This window comes from Prenolepis imparis, unplaced genomic scaffold (assembly GCF_030444845.1).
Source record: "Prenolepis imparis isolate NDT839.2.m4 unplaced genomic scaffold, iyPreImpa1.0 SCAF_9, whole genome shotgun sequence".
NCBI lineage: Eukaryota > Metazoa > Arthropoda > Insecta > Hymenoptera > Formicidae > Prenolepis > Prenolepis imparis.
The window spans coordinates 16091609-16106421 of NW_028141167.1; the positions used below are offsets into that span (position 1 = coordinate 16091609).

At 27.4% G+C, this 14813-nt stretch overlaps 2 protein-coding genes, 1 long non-coding RNA gene and 1 pseudogene across 4 annotated transcripts; 2 read left to right on the forward strand and 2 right to left on the reverse strand.

Moving 5' to 3' along the window:
• LOC145940264 (uncharacterized) lies at window positions 1–732 on the reverse strand. The gene is made up of 3 exons (XR_014425972.1): window positions 551–732; window positions 214–378; window positions 1–135 (listed from the first exon to the last, which is right to left on the reverse strand). It is a non-coding gene; the product is annotated as an uncharacterized LOC145940264 (long non-coding RNA).
• A 6876-nt stretch (window positions 733–7608) lies between these two features.
• On the reverse strand, window positions 7609–8781 carry LOC145940841 (uncharacterized). The gene is made up of 4 exons (XM_083046456.1): window positions 8686–8781; window positions 8422–8563; window positions 8166–8341; window positions 7609–7984 (listed from the first exon to the last, which is right to left on the reverse strand). Exons 1-4 carry the CDS (start codon window positions 8721–8723, stop codon window positions 7609–7611), a joined length of 732 nt encoding a protein of 243 aa, XP_082902582.1. The 5' UTR covers window positions 8724–8781.
• Window positions 8782–10457: 1676 nt separating this feature from the next.
• LOC145941178 (uncharacterized) lies at window positions 10458–13338 on the forward strand (annotated as a pseudogene). The gene is made up of 5 exons (XR_014426141.1): window positions 10458–10519; window positions 10953–11350; window positions 12015–12215; window positions 12550–12757; window positions 13309–13338. The product of XR_014426141.1 is annotated as an uncharacterized LOC145941178 (transcript).
• Window positions 13339–13346: 8 nt separating this feature from the next.
• Window positions 13347–14481, forward strand: LOC145940694 (uncharacterized). Its single transcript, XM_083046132.1, has 4 exons — window positions 13347–13442; window positions 13565–13706; window positions 13787–13962; window positions 14144–14481. Exons 1-4 carry the CDS (start codon window positions 13405–13407, stop codon window positions 14379–14381), a joined length of 594 nt encoding a protein of 197 aa, XP_082902258.1. The 5' UTR covers window positions 13347–13404; the 3' UTR covers window positions 14382–14481.
• Window positions 14482–14813: the final 332 nt, after the last annotated feature.

The window sequence follows — 14813 nt, forward strand, 5'->3', positions numbered from 1 at the left end:
TGTCAGTTTGATTGTTATTTATAGTTTCCTTCCTCTTGTTTCGTCCACCATCTCGATCCATTGCATAGCGTAACCAAGATTTAATTGTTTCTTCGGTTATCTTATCAGAGGCTTCTTGATTAGTGCTGGCAGATCCTATAACGTATAAGAAAACTCAATTTTACAATTGCATTATAATTTATTTTTAAGAATCACTTGCAATTGTAGACTTACTAAGGACGAGTTGGCATACGGCATCAAAAGATTGAAAACTTGTTTTGGCTCCTCTTCCTGCCCAGTTTAATTTTTGGGTTAATTCATTATGGATAATCTTTTTAAGAATATCCTCCGTGTGTGATCCGCTTGCGAAGTTCCTCCAATTCGGCGAAAATGATTTACCTGAGAACAAAAATAAGATAATTTTAAATTTTTTAGATAATTTTCTTTGAAGATAGTCATAAATAACGGAAGAGTCTTTCTTTTAACAAAATGTGTAAACACTTTAGAGAAACAAAACAGTTTTTACAGTTTTAAGAAAGAACAATATAAATAAACATATATAATTGCTTACGTAAAGTGCAAAGACAGATTTTTCTTTCAGATGTTCATTAAAGGTCGAAAGATTCCTCAGTGATAAGGCAGGTATAAGAATCTCTGTTGCCTCAGGTAACTTTTCCTCTGTAACGTTGTCACTGAACAGTTTATTTTTATACATTTGATATCTTTTTTTATGCTGCCTATGTCATACTTAATATCTTCCAATGTAGAGATAAATTTTCTGATTTGACCTGAAAATATGTTTGATTATCAGCATTTTAATGTTTGTAATAGTCGGTTGATTTTCTCATGAACGATAGTAAAAGCTTATTTTACTTTCAGATAAACTTGTACTTGTTCGCGATTGTGACGCTGTTGCAATTCTTGCCGCTGTCTTAAGTACAGAAGAATGTGAACTTTCTTCGATATCTATAAGCATTATAAGTCAGATAAGGTTATTACAAATTTTATAATTTATTAAAAACATAAAAACATTTGTTTTATATAATTTACTTTAGATATTATTATTACTAGTCAGTAACTCAATAGGTTCTGGTTCAGGTAAAAATTTGCTTCTTTTTAGACATTGAATTTTTTTAGACTTGTTTTTTGAAATGCAATTTTGATTTCTATCTGTATTATCATCACTTTCACTGGATAAAGATGCTTCATCAGATGATATTTCAGATGCAGATTTTGATACAGCATAACGTTGATTTGGAAAGCGTTTTCTTTTATTTATTTGATTTTCGATTACTTCTGTGCCTGTTTGAATTTCATCAGTATCTAAAAACTGATATCCATCTCTTTTTGATTTAGCTTTTGATAAGAGATCTGTAAATTATACTTTAATATTAAACTAAAGCATTAAACTAAATTATACTTTAATATCAAACTAAGTTTAATATCAAACTAAACTTTCAATTCTCGTGAGAAAAGATAATAAAAGAAAAATCAAATTTAAATTTTGAAAAATAAGTTAACAGTGAATATTAAAAATCTATTTAAAAAAACATTAACCTGTTTAATACAAAACTCGACATGAATGTGTCTTCCAATATGATTTTGGTGTTTCGAAAGTTGACTGCCTTCAAAAATCGAGTTCCTTTATATTGAAGATAGAAAGTTTTATTATTTCCATCAGTCAACCAGGAAGTTGGTATTACTTCACAAGTTTCTTCATCAGGAAAATCCACTACAGAAAACATTTTTATCTATAAATAAAAAGAAAACAAAATATTACATAATTAAATATTATAGCAAGAAAAATATAATTTTAATATAATAATATACCTCTTTTTTATGGTGTATGTAGAAGAGGAAGACATATCGCAAAAAGAGATTGTTTCAAAAGAACATTTTTACAAAAAACAGAATAGATATTCCAAACTTCATATTGTTTGGATAGTGATAAAACTTTAAATATTTTCAAAAGTGATGAAGAACACGGATAATTGTACATATCTTCTATTTGCAAATATTTTATTATATATCCTTATTGAATTCCACAAAATTGTAAATTACTACAATGTTATTGTCTTTCATTGTGATACAGTTATTTCCGGAAAATGTTGATAAAGTAAAGGCAGTGCTTTTTATCTTCCTGAATTGTTGTACATGACAAGGGAAATCAATCAGAGGCCCATTTGAATGCTTTGAATTTAATATAACATGATAGCGAAATTTCTTATCTTTTGTGTAATCATTTAATAGTTTTTTGTTTTCTGTAACTAATACATGTTCAATTAAACTCGTACTACATAAGATAGTGGAAGCTACATGTAATAATAAAAAAAATTTATAAATTGCGGAAGTAACTTTATTATTTAAAACAACTATTCCAGAATACAAAAAACTATTGAAATTCTGATGCTTTCCAATATGCAATTTCCTTTAAGTTATGTGGTTTCCTTTGAAACTCCATTGGAAAATGTATTCTCTGAGCAATTAATTCATTGGAAATGCACTGAATAGAATAAGTTGATAATCTAACACGTAGATCTCCTTTTAATAACATAATTAGAAGCTTACGCATGCATCCAAGATTAACCAAATGCATATAGTCCAAAGGAATTTGGGAAACTAATCCAATATTTAATTCTGACAGAGGAGATATTGACTTATGATGATCTGGATCTGACATTGAAGCATCAGTACGTAATGGTGCATTTTGTAATGGAAATGTCATTCTATGATTTATATATACACCTTCTTGTTCACATCGATCACATCCTGAATATGCATTAAATAACTTGCAACATTTAATCATACAACGTGCTGGAGTGTCACAGATAAAAGCTCTGATTACAACTTTAAATTGCATTTGACTTCTGTCAATGAAAAAATCCATTTTCACATAAATTTTTAAGTTCTGGTACAAAATCTTCAAAATAATCAGTAATTGGTTCTGGCTTACTTTCACCAAGAAACAAAGAAACTAAAAATGGCTCATATTGATATCGTTCATCAATAACATAGCAAAGTATTGGCCAAAATTGCTTTGAGGAACTTTTAAATATAGGTATTCCATCAACATTGAAAGTCAATTGAATAGTGTCACCATAATATTTATGCTTCATTTGTAAATTGGGAATAATGCCGATATAATGCATATCACCACTACTGCCTAACTTTTTCACAAGTACTATTCTACTTGTTTTTAATGGAGTACGTGCATCTCTAGGAAGGTTTTCAATATTTGTGTGCACTTTCAGAATTCTTAATAACTTGTTTATTGATGAATGCTTAATATTTTCTTTTATGCACCATTTTTGTATTTCACTTTTTATAGATGTATCATTGTTACTCTGCAACGCACTATCATTTGAAGATGATGCAGACTCATTATCAAAATTACTATTAAAATCTTTGCAGTAATCATTAATATCATCAGAATCACTATTTTGTAAATTATTCACATTATTTTCATATAAATGACCATTATTATCATCTACATTTTCATTATTATTATCAATTAATTGATAGAAATCGTTTGTATTTCTTTGATAAGTGACATCTTTTGATTATGATTCCATTGCAATTTTTACTCCTTCGCTATCTTCCTTCAAAAATTCTTTCATATGGGCTTTTACCCTTTTCCTAACTTCTCTATACTTCCGGGCTCTCTGTGCCATTTTTAGTTCTACAATTAAAATACATAATCAATTAAAATTTATGTGATATTAATTATGAATGTGCATCATATTCAAATGACGATACATAAGATATAATAATGACAGATCAAATTCTTCTAAAATTGAATTATAAAAATATTATAAGATGAAATTAGAAACACTCTTATAGCATCCTTTTTTCTAAATTGATATATTGGCTTTATATTTTTTATTAATAATTATTAATAATTATAAATAATTATAAATATTATTAATAAAACATTATTAATAATTATAAATATAATTATTAATATAAAAATATAATTATATAATTATAAATATTATAAATTGTAATCCATTGAAAAAGAAACATCTATTAGAAATTGCCAAAAAAACTATTATATAGAATAACATAGAAATACTATTAATAAAAATTATTTAGTATTAAAAATATAATTAAAAATTTTTTATTAATAGTATTTTTATGTTCTTCTAATTTTTTCTTTGGCAATTTTTAAAATAGATGTCTTTTCTAATAGATGGCAATTTATAATATTTATAATTATAATTATATTTATATTAATAATTATATTTCTAATTATTAATAATTTTTTATTAATAATATTTATAGTTATTAATAAAAAATGTGAAGCCAATATATATCAGTTTAAAAAAGAGAAAAGGGTGCTATAAGAGTATTTCCAATTTTATCTTATTTTTATAATTCAATTACCAGATTTGATTACATTAACCATACAGTGAAATATACAATATATTTATCGTAAACTGTGCACATATATCACGTAAGATGTGTCTTGAATTAAGTATTATATCGTTCCAGCCAGAAATGATTAGTCGTATCGACGTCGAATCGACGTCAATTCGATCAATCATTTCTGACGGGGGTAATTTTACCGCATCAAGTACTTCAAAAGAGTCAAAGAAATTATTGAACAATTTTATACTGATTATGTTTTTGTGTAACGCTACGTTTAACTTCCTAATATAATTTTTTGCCAAGCAAATATGATTACTTAAGGTTAAGAACGACTTTCCGTTGTCAATAAATACCATAAATACCTTTGTACAAAAATAGATATAAAAATATTACTTACTTGCAATCCAAACTAGATGAATATACACGAGTCTCCAAACTACACTCGTCAAAAAAATTATCGCAACACGTAATTAATATCAAAATTTAGCATAAATTCAAATAAGCGTATCTCCGCGAAAAATTGTCATATTTCAAAAATTTTTTTTGTTTTAAAGGATAAAGTCTCTACTTTAAGGAACTTTCGTTCGATTTTGATTTTATTCTCTCCCCTTTCTCCATCCCTTTAAAAGGAGGGACGTGTTCTTTTTTTCAAAAAATTGCATAGTTTGACGAATTCTATGGAGTGTACTAAATTTTTTTCGCAAATATCATCATAACTATCGTAAAATATGGACTTTTCTCTACAAATTTAAAAAAAATTGAATACCGTACGATTTTTTTTCGCGAAGTTACACCATATCAAAGTTACCTATGCATTTTTGCCTATATATTTAATTACCGCCAACATTAGCATTACCCGATGGGCACTACGGGGAGGTTGCTGGTCGGATTTTGCCCATCGTGTGTGTGTGTGTGTGTGTGTGTGTGTGTGTGTGTGTGTGTTGGGGCAGGGATATGTGTTCGTATATAAAATTGTATATTTCTGCCTCGTCTTCGGATGACCTCTTGCAGGCGCTCACGCATATTAATGCAGGCTCTAATTGTGGCTTGCAGAATTTCGAACCATATTCGATGTAGGGCTGCTTCCAATTGCTGGAAATTGGTTGGTAGTCTTTCAAAATCATGCAGCCATCTTCCCATAAAAGGTCATCCGAAGACGAGGCAGAAATACACTATTTTAAATACGAACATATATCCCTGCCCCAACACACACACGCACACACACACACGATGGGCAAAATCCGACCAGCAACTTCCCCGTAGTGCCCATCGGATAATGCTAATGTTGGCGGTAATTGAATACATAGGCAAAAATGCATAGGTAACTTTGATATGCTGTAACTTCGCGAAAAAAAATCGTACGGTATTCAATTTTTTTTTAAATTTGTAGAGAAAAGTCCATATTTTACGATAGTTATGATGATATTTGCGAAAAAAATTTAGTACACTCCGTAGAATTCGTGAAACTATGCAATTTTTTGAAAAGAAAAAACACGTCCCTCCTTTTAAAGGGATGGAGAAAGGGAGAGAGAATAACATCAAAATCGAACGAAAGTTCCTTAAAGTAGAGACTTTACTCTTTAAAACAAAAAAAAATTTTTTGAAATACGACAATTTTTCGCGGAGATACGCTTATTTGAATTTATGCTAAATTTTGATATTAATTACGTGTTGCGATAATTTTTTTGACGAGTATAGATGAATATACACGAGTCTTCTTTTTCTTATTTCAATTATTAAATGTCTTGAAACGCACTAACACGAACTTATTAGGTACAAAACTATCCGATTGCGGTGCAAGCAATATAATGAATAAGCCAGAAATGAGACCACAATCAGAGACCAGGGTAGCTATTATGTAACTTTTATGATTTCGATCGGAATATCACGTTTCCGATCGGCGAGTTTCCGATCACAATTTCGTTCGCATCTTTCTGTTATTATGAATCTCGTCGAAATCGGAACGGAATCGAGATTCCGCGCGTCATTTCATACGATCGAAAACGTTGACAGCCAAATTGAAAACAAAGGTTATTAAACAAAAATTCTTACTATTATTAAAGGTTTATTATTACTATTATTAAACGTTATTACTCATTTTTATAAAAAATCTTCAAAGTTAAAATATAAAGTATCTAAAAAGTTATAGTGTGTGTTTGTGTTATGTTATATCACAATATCAAGTGCTGTAGAAACATGAGAGAAAATGTAAGTAAAGAATTTATCTTAATAATAATTATAAATAAATATAAATATATTATATATAAATACATATATAAATATATACTACTACATATATAAATATATGTATATTTATACATATATGTAAAAATATATACTATGTATATTTATACATATATAAATATATACTATATATATTTATACATATATAAATATATACTATGTATATTTATACATATATAAATACAGAGTTGAGAAGTAACGCGTTACTTGTAACGCCGTTACCGTTACAGTTACTTTTTTTTAGTAACGAAGTGGTAACGACGTTACTTTTCATTATCTGTAACGATAACGGTAACGTCGCTACAATTTTTCGCTAACGCTAACGATTTTAACGTTACTTTTATCGTTACTTTACACGGCAAAACAAACCGCTTAGTAGCGAGTAACAATCGAACGTGATTGGTTCTTACTTTTAGAACCAACAAATCAATGTCGAGTGTTACAATCTACGGACCTTGCCCGTGACACAGTCCCGTGATACATATGGACACGCAGAGTTGGGAACGTTACTTCATAAAAGTAACTCGTTAACGTTACCGTTACCGATTTTAAAAAGTAACTCGTTACCGTTACCGTTACTCAATAAGTAACGAATCGTTACTATTTTCGTTACTTTGTTTAAAATGCTTATTTATTATATACTATACATTTAATATTAAATTAATATAATTAAAATATTAATATATTCATAAGAGTAATTAAAATAACACAAAAAAGTTTATATCTTATAATTTTTTAATTTATAATATTACAAATATACTCTATAATTATAATATAGTATTTAACTTAAATATATTGTAATACATATAATATAAAATATAAAATATGAATTCGAATCACATATAAAATACATAAACAAATTCAAATTATTTTTCTTATTATTAATAAACTTTACTAAAGTTCAAACTTAAAAATGAAAACATTTTACCAAAATGTTTTATTTAGTTTTAAAAGCAATAGATGTTCCATGGAATCATCATTTAGATTGCATCTTTGCGGCCTTAATTATTACCGCTATTAAATATTACCGCTAACGCTAAATAATCTTTCGACTGATGAACTGCTTGGCAATGCAGTGTTGTAATTAATGAAGTGTGTTTTAAGTTTAGGAAAATTGTGTAACATTTCAACATTACACGATTTCGATTTTAAATATCGTTGTAGCTCTTCTCCGTTGGATTCATCCATTTGTTCGTGAAACTCAAAAAAATTATCTTGATTATCGTCAGTTTTATCCATGTTTAGAGTAATTTCATCGGGTTGAATTCCCAATAATTCTTCTAAATAGTTTTCGGCTATTTTTCTCTTTTCTCCGATCAACCAATTTAACTTGAACTTTGGGTGTAAACAGCTTCCAATAATTAAATCCTTCCTCTCAAATATTGTGAGGAATCTGTAATTATATAAATATAGAAAATAAATACATATAATTATTTAATATTTAATATATTATAGTAATTGATATAGTAATTAAATAATAATAATTTATTATTATAATTAAAATATAAATAAATATCTTATTATTTAAAATAAACGAACACATATAATAATGATCAGATTAGTAAAAAGATTACCTTTCATTTAAACCTCTCTGAAGGGCTATTACTAATGAATGGCAATGTGTAAGTCTATTTTTGCTTAAAGTTTCCAATTTTTGTTGTAAAGTGCTCAAGACTGGCAATAGGTATCCCATGTACATTCCAGAGTCACCCTGTAAAATATCCAGTGCACGCGCCAAAGGTTCCATTACCTAATCCAAATAAATAACAAGAAATTATATAAACACTATAGAATTGTAGACCACATTTTGTTGAAATAGAAGTAATTTACCTGGCAATATTCTTCTAAAAATTTGATTTGGTTATCTGACAGCCTTTGTAAATTGCAGAAGTCTAAACATTGGTTTACTCTTTCAGATTTATTTTTCAAAAGTGATACTAATTGAGAAACAGAATCGAAAGTAGAGTTCCACCTATCAAAATAAAAAATAAATCTTTATTAGTAAAATATTTTTGGAGAATACTTTTAGATCTAATAAAAATGAATAAAGACAGAAATAAATAAAGACATAATATAAAAAAGTAAATGTTTCACCTAGTGACAACAGGAGTTTTTAAGTAGACGCCGCACATTTCTTTAATTTTGTCAGCAACTTGAGTTGATTGATTCTGCTTATTCCATAACTTACAAGGGACATGTCACAACTGTCCGGAACCGATTTGATTCTTCTTCAAATATGTTGTTAAATACACAAATCTAAAAGACACGTATTTTTTTATATGTGCGGATATTGAGTTTTAAGGGGTGAAACACCCCTTTAAAGAAAAACGATATTTTTCTTTAGGATCGAATATCTGGTAAACTATAAGAGGTAGAAAAAAAAGACATACAACAAATTTTAATGGCTTGAAGAGTACTTTAAAGTTATATGAACAAAATTTTTTTATTTTTATTTTTTTTTAAATACCCCCATCACTTAATTTTTTTTTTCAAAATAAAAAAATTTTGTATGCATGCCCTCTCTATTAAGATCTCATATCTCATGACTCATTTTTCATGTTAACGGAAAAAGTGATTCTGGAAAGCGAGTTTATTAAGCAATGGAAACGCAAACGGCAAGAGATAACATGTTCGTGTATCGATAGTAATTAGTTGGTTTTGTTTGTGAATCAAATTCATTGGTCACTTTTGTGATTATTGTCGTAAAGTGAGTATATCATATCTGCGTAACAAACTGATTATTAAACAGTGGAAAAAACAAGAGACCACACGTGTGTAGATTGATAATAATAATCAGTTTGTGGTTAGGGTTAGGTAATAACCGGCCGGTTTGTGGATCACATTTATTAGTAATTTTGGTGATTATTGTCGTAAAGTAAATATATTTATATTACTTATTAGTTATAAATATAGCGTTTTGTGTTGAATATATGTCATAAGTTTAAGAAATAATTACATGCCAAAAATATTCTGTTACCATTAAAATTTTGGTGTTATTTATTTATTTTTAGTTTATTATTTAAAAAATGATAATATATTGCGAAATCTATTTCAACAGGTGGCTATCTAGATAAAAGGAAAAAGGAAGTAAAAAAAAAGTATTGCAATTCTATTCGACGAAGAATATAATTAACAAAACAAATAGAAAAATGACAGAAAGCAATTCAATAAATGAGGAGAGAAATGAATCTCAATTACTTAACGAGGAAGAATGTGAAATGCCATGGCCAGCATATTCTGAAGTTTACAAGTTTGAACCAAAACTCAGTAAAGAAAAAAACTTCGCTTTTTCATGTAAACTTTGTATAGGCAAGAAAATTATTCAAGCAAGTAAAAGTTCTGCTGCAAATTTAAAAAAGCACATAAATGTAAGTTATATTCATATTTAAGTAGTAATAACTCTCAAAACGCATATAATGATAATGATAAACTCTACAGCTTAATTAAGGTAGAAAATTATAATACAAAAGCTTCTGAATAAGGAAATTGAAGTTAATAAGTATTACTATTTTATGTGCGTTTAAGTTGTATTGTGCTGCTTAACTACTCAGACAATATTGTAATCTTGATCTTTTTCATTCGAATTTTCTATTCAATTATACTTGAAAATATGATATATCGATATATGATATTAAAGTATAAGACTTAGAATATCTTAAATAATTTATTTTTATGGAAAACACGTGATTTAGATATGAAATGTTTTTGTGTGATTAAAATATTTACAAATATGTATGCAAAAATAATTTTTTTATTTTTTTCTTTATACCGAAAGTCGTGATCATATATATAAAAAGTATATAAAATAAAATACATAATAAAACTAAACTATATAAAAAATTGAATTTAGATTTTCAGATTTTTAGATTTTTCAAGGAATCCAAACAATTTTGAAAAATATTTTGAGTCAAAGATGCAACATAAAAGAGTAGGTATAAAAGAAAGACATTTTGCATGAAATAACAAAAGCACTTTTTCCTTAATTACAATTGTACTTTAATAATAAGAAAATTTTTAATTGTAAAAAATCAATTACATATTTAGATTTTTTGTGTAAATGTGAATGAATGTATTAATAGCGTTAACTTTCTTCTTAAGCTAGCTTTTTTAAGTTTTAATCTTTTTTTGCAAGACTAATTCATTTCATACATGTATTTTTTATCTCATGTTTCTAAATATGTTTCTTTATTATTTGAAATTTATTAGACTTTACATAACTTGTAAAAAATATGCATTATTTTCTGTCTTACTATATCTACTCTTTCTTACATTTTATTATATCTAACAAAACATGAAATTTATTATTTATTTAATCAAGATTTTTCTAATATATATTATTTTATTATGTACATTTTAAATAGGCAAAGCATCCATATTATTTAAAAAATATTGAAAAAGCAAAATTGGAACTTGCAAATACTAAACGACAAAATGAAGATACCTCTAATTGTACGACAAAGAAACAAAAAATATTAGAAAATTGGAGTTCCAGAAATTCTACAGTCACTCAAAAAAAATTAGATACCGCTATACTGCGGTTTATTGTTGAAAACGTTCTGCCTTTCTCAATTGTAGACAGTTCAACGTTTGTTGAGTTGGTTAGAATTGGAATACCTTCAAATATTAATATAATATGCAGAAAAACATTAAAAGAAAAAGTCAATCAAGCATATTTTAAAATGAAAACTGCTGTTGAAAATAAATTGGCAGAAGTTGAAGTAGTATCAACAACGACAGATTTATGGAGTAAAGCAAAAAGGTTATTAATACAATTTTTTATATCTTTATTTTATTATAAATATGTATAATACACTACCCTCCATAAGTTTGGAAACACCTTACATTTTACAGTTAAACAATTGCGTGGCAGCAATCTGTCATAAATAAAAATGTCATTTAAATATTTTACGTTTATTTTACAATTTATTCATACAAAAAATCTGCACAGATCTGTCAAAAAAGTCCTCTTAATTTAAGAGAAAGATTCTCTAAAGAAATATTCTTTAATTAGATATTCGTAACATGCAAGAATATAAACTTAATGGGATGTTTTTTATCTTTATCAGTATATTATTTGAAATATTATTAATCGTGATAACTAAAAACAGTCTTATAAATGGACATTTGTTATTTATTGCATACGGTACCCTTCACAAGTTTGGAAACACCTTACATTTTACAGTTAAACAATCGCATGGCAACGATCTGTCATAAATAAAAATGTCATTTAAATATTTTACGATTTATTCACACAAAAAATCTGCACAGATCGCTGCTACGCAATTGTTTAACTGTAAAATGTAAGGTGTTTCCAAACTTATGGAGGGTACTGTATATATGTAATAAAAATGTACAAAAATTTTATTATAAATATTTTTTCCTTTAGGGTTTTTTCAATTCATTAAAATTTGTATTTTTTGTAGAAGTTATCTAGGAATAACAGTTCACTGGATTAATTCCGAAACTCTAAAAGAGAGTCAGCTGCATTAGCTTGCCGGAGAATCAGAGGAAAGCATACATATTTTGGCGAAGGCCATTCATTCTATATGTTTGGAATATCATATACAGAACAAAATATGCTGCACAACAACCGATAATGGGTCAAACTTTGTTAAGGCGTTTCAGTAAGATTTTATAATATTTTCTTATTAACATGTGTTATTTTAAATGATATTTACAAATGAATTTACAAATAAATGATATTTACAAATAAATTTACAAATAAACGAAAAGGGCTTACGGATGAATGTCGCGTGCTGGAAATAGCGTATAATATCGACGTCTAAATTTTGATGAGTATCAGAGCTCCTAGTCCTGAAAATGCAAACTGTAACGTTGGCATTACGCTGTTCCAGCATGCGACATCCATCCGGAAGTCTTTTCATTGATTTATAAATAATTCTTTTGATATTAATGACCGCGCAAAAGCCTTGAAACTAATAATTATAAATTTTTTAGAACTTTCGAGAAAAATAAAAGTGACGATTCAGAAGACTCTGATGAATTTCACGATATTAGTGAATTATTAATTGCGGGTGATGCAGAAAATGCAGGTCTAGAAGATTTGATTCTTCCACCACATCAAAGATGTGGAAGCCATACATTGAATCTCATTGCAGCCAAAGATTCTGAAAAAGCATTACACAGTGACGTACAATACAAAAAAGTATATAGAACGACATTTGCTAAACTAACTAACAAGGGACATGTCACAACTGTCCGGAACCGATTTGATTCTTCTTCAAATATGTTGTTAAATACACAAATCTAAAAGACACGTATTTTTTTATATGTGCGGATTTGAGTTGTAAGGGGTGAAACACCCCTTTAAAGAAAAACGGTATTTTTCTTTAGGATCGAATATCTGGTAAACTATAAGAGGTAGAAAAAAAAGACGTACAACAAATTTTAATGGCTTGAAGAGTATTTTAAAGTTATATGAACATTTTTTTATTTTGAAAAAAAAAATTAAGTGGGGGTATTTAAAAAAAAATAAAAATAAAAAAATTTTTGTTCATATAACTTTAAAGTACTCTTCAAGCCATTAAAATTTGTTGTATGTCTTTTTTTTCTACCTCTTATAGTTTACCAGATATTCGATCCTAAAGAAAAATACCGTTTTTCTTTAAAGGGGTGTTTCACCCCTTACAACTCAAATCCGCACATATAAAAAAATACGTGTCTTTTAGATTTGTGTATTTAACAACATATTTGAAGAAGAATCAAATCGGTTCCGGACAGTTGTGACATGTCCCTTGTAAGTTATGGAATAAGCAGAATCAATCAACTCAAGTTGCTGACAAAATTAAAGAAATGTGCGGCGTCTACTTAAAAACTCCTGTTGTCACTAGGTGAAACATTTACTTTTTTATATTATGTCTTTATTTATTTCTGTCTTTATTCATTTTTATTAGATCTAAAAGTATTCTCCAAAAATATTTTACTAATAAAGATTTATTTTTTATTTTGATAGGTGGAACTCTACTTTCGATTCTGTTTCTCAATTAGTATCACTTTTGAAAAATAAATCTGAAAGAGTAAACCAATGTTTAGACTTCTGCAATTTACAAAGGCTGTCAGATAACCAAATCAAATTTTTAGAAGAATATTGCCAGGTAAATTACTTCTATTTCAACAAAATGTGGTCAACAATTCTATAGTGTTTATATAATTTCTTGTTATTTATTTGGATTAGGTAATGGAACCTTTGGCGCGTGCACTGGATATTTTACAGGGTGACTCTGGAATGTACATGGGATACCTATTGCCAGTCTTGAGCACTTTACAACAAAAATTGGAAACTTTAAGCAAAAATAGACTTACACAATGCCATTCATTAGTAATAGCCCTTCAGAGAGGTTTAAATGAAAGGTAATCTTTTTACTAATCTGATCATTATTATATGTGTTCGTTTATTTTAAATAATAAGATATTTATTTATATTTTAATTATAATAATAAATTATTATTATTTAATTACTATATCAATTACTATAATATATTAAATATTAAATAATTATATGTATTTATTTTCTATATTTATATAATTACAGATTCCTCACAATATTTGAGAGGAAGGATTTAATTATTGGAAGCTGTTTACACCCAAAGTTCAAGTTAAATTGGTTGATCGGAGAAAAGAGAAAAATAGCCGAAAACTATTTAGAAGAATTATTGGGAATTCAACCCGATGAAATTACTCTAAACATGGATAAAACTGACGATAATCAAGATAATTTTTTTGAGTTTCACGAACAAATGGATGAATCCAACGGAGAAGAGCTACAATGATATTTAAAATCGAAATCGTGTAATGTTGAAATGTTACACAATTTTCCTAAACTTAAAACACACTTCATTAATTACAACACTGCATTGCCAAGCAGTTCATCAGTCGAAAGATTATTTAGCGTTAGCGGTAATATTTAATAGCGGTAATAATTAAGGCCGCAAAGATGCAATCTAAATGATGATTCCATGGAACATCTATTGCTTTTAAAACTAAATAAAACATTTTGGTAAAATGTTTTCATTTTTAAGTTTGAACTTTAGTAAAGTTTATTAATAATAAGAAAAATAATTTGAATTTGTTTATGTATTTTATATGTGATTCGAATTCATATTTTATATTTTATATTATATGTATTACAATATATTTAAGTTAAATACTATATTATAATTATAGAGTATATTTGTAATATTATAAATTAAAAAATTATAAGA

Excerpts from the sequence above, each read along its gene's own strand:
- LOC145940694 (XM_083046132.1), top strand. The coding sequence starts at position 13,405 with ATGTGCGGCGTCTACTTAAAAACTCCTGTTGTCACTAG. Across the intron at positions 13,443-13,564 it reads AAAACTCCTGTTGTCACTAG|GTGGAACTCTACTTTCGATT; the intron begins GTGAAACATTTA and ends TTATTTTGATAG. Across the intron at positions 13,963-14,143 it reads CAGAGAGGTTTAAATGAAAG|ATTCCTCACAATATTTGAGA; the intron begins GTAATCTTTTTA and ends ATATAATTACAG.
- LOC145940841 (XM_083046456.1), bottom strand. The coding sequence starts at position 8,723 with ATGTGCGGCGTCTACTTAAAAACTCCTGTTGTCACTAG. Across the intron at positions 8,564-8,685 it reads AAAACTCCTGTTGTCACTAG|GTGGAACTCTACTTTCGATT; the intron begins GTGAAACATTTA and ends TTATTTTGATAG. Across the intron at positions 8,342-8,421 it reads TTTTAGAAGAATATTGCCAG|GTAATGGAACCTTTGGCGCG; the intron begins GTAAATTACTTC and ends TATTTGGATTAG.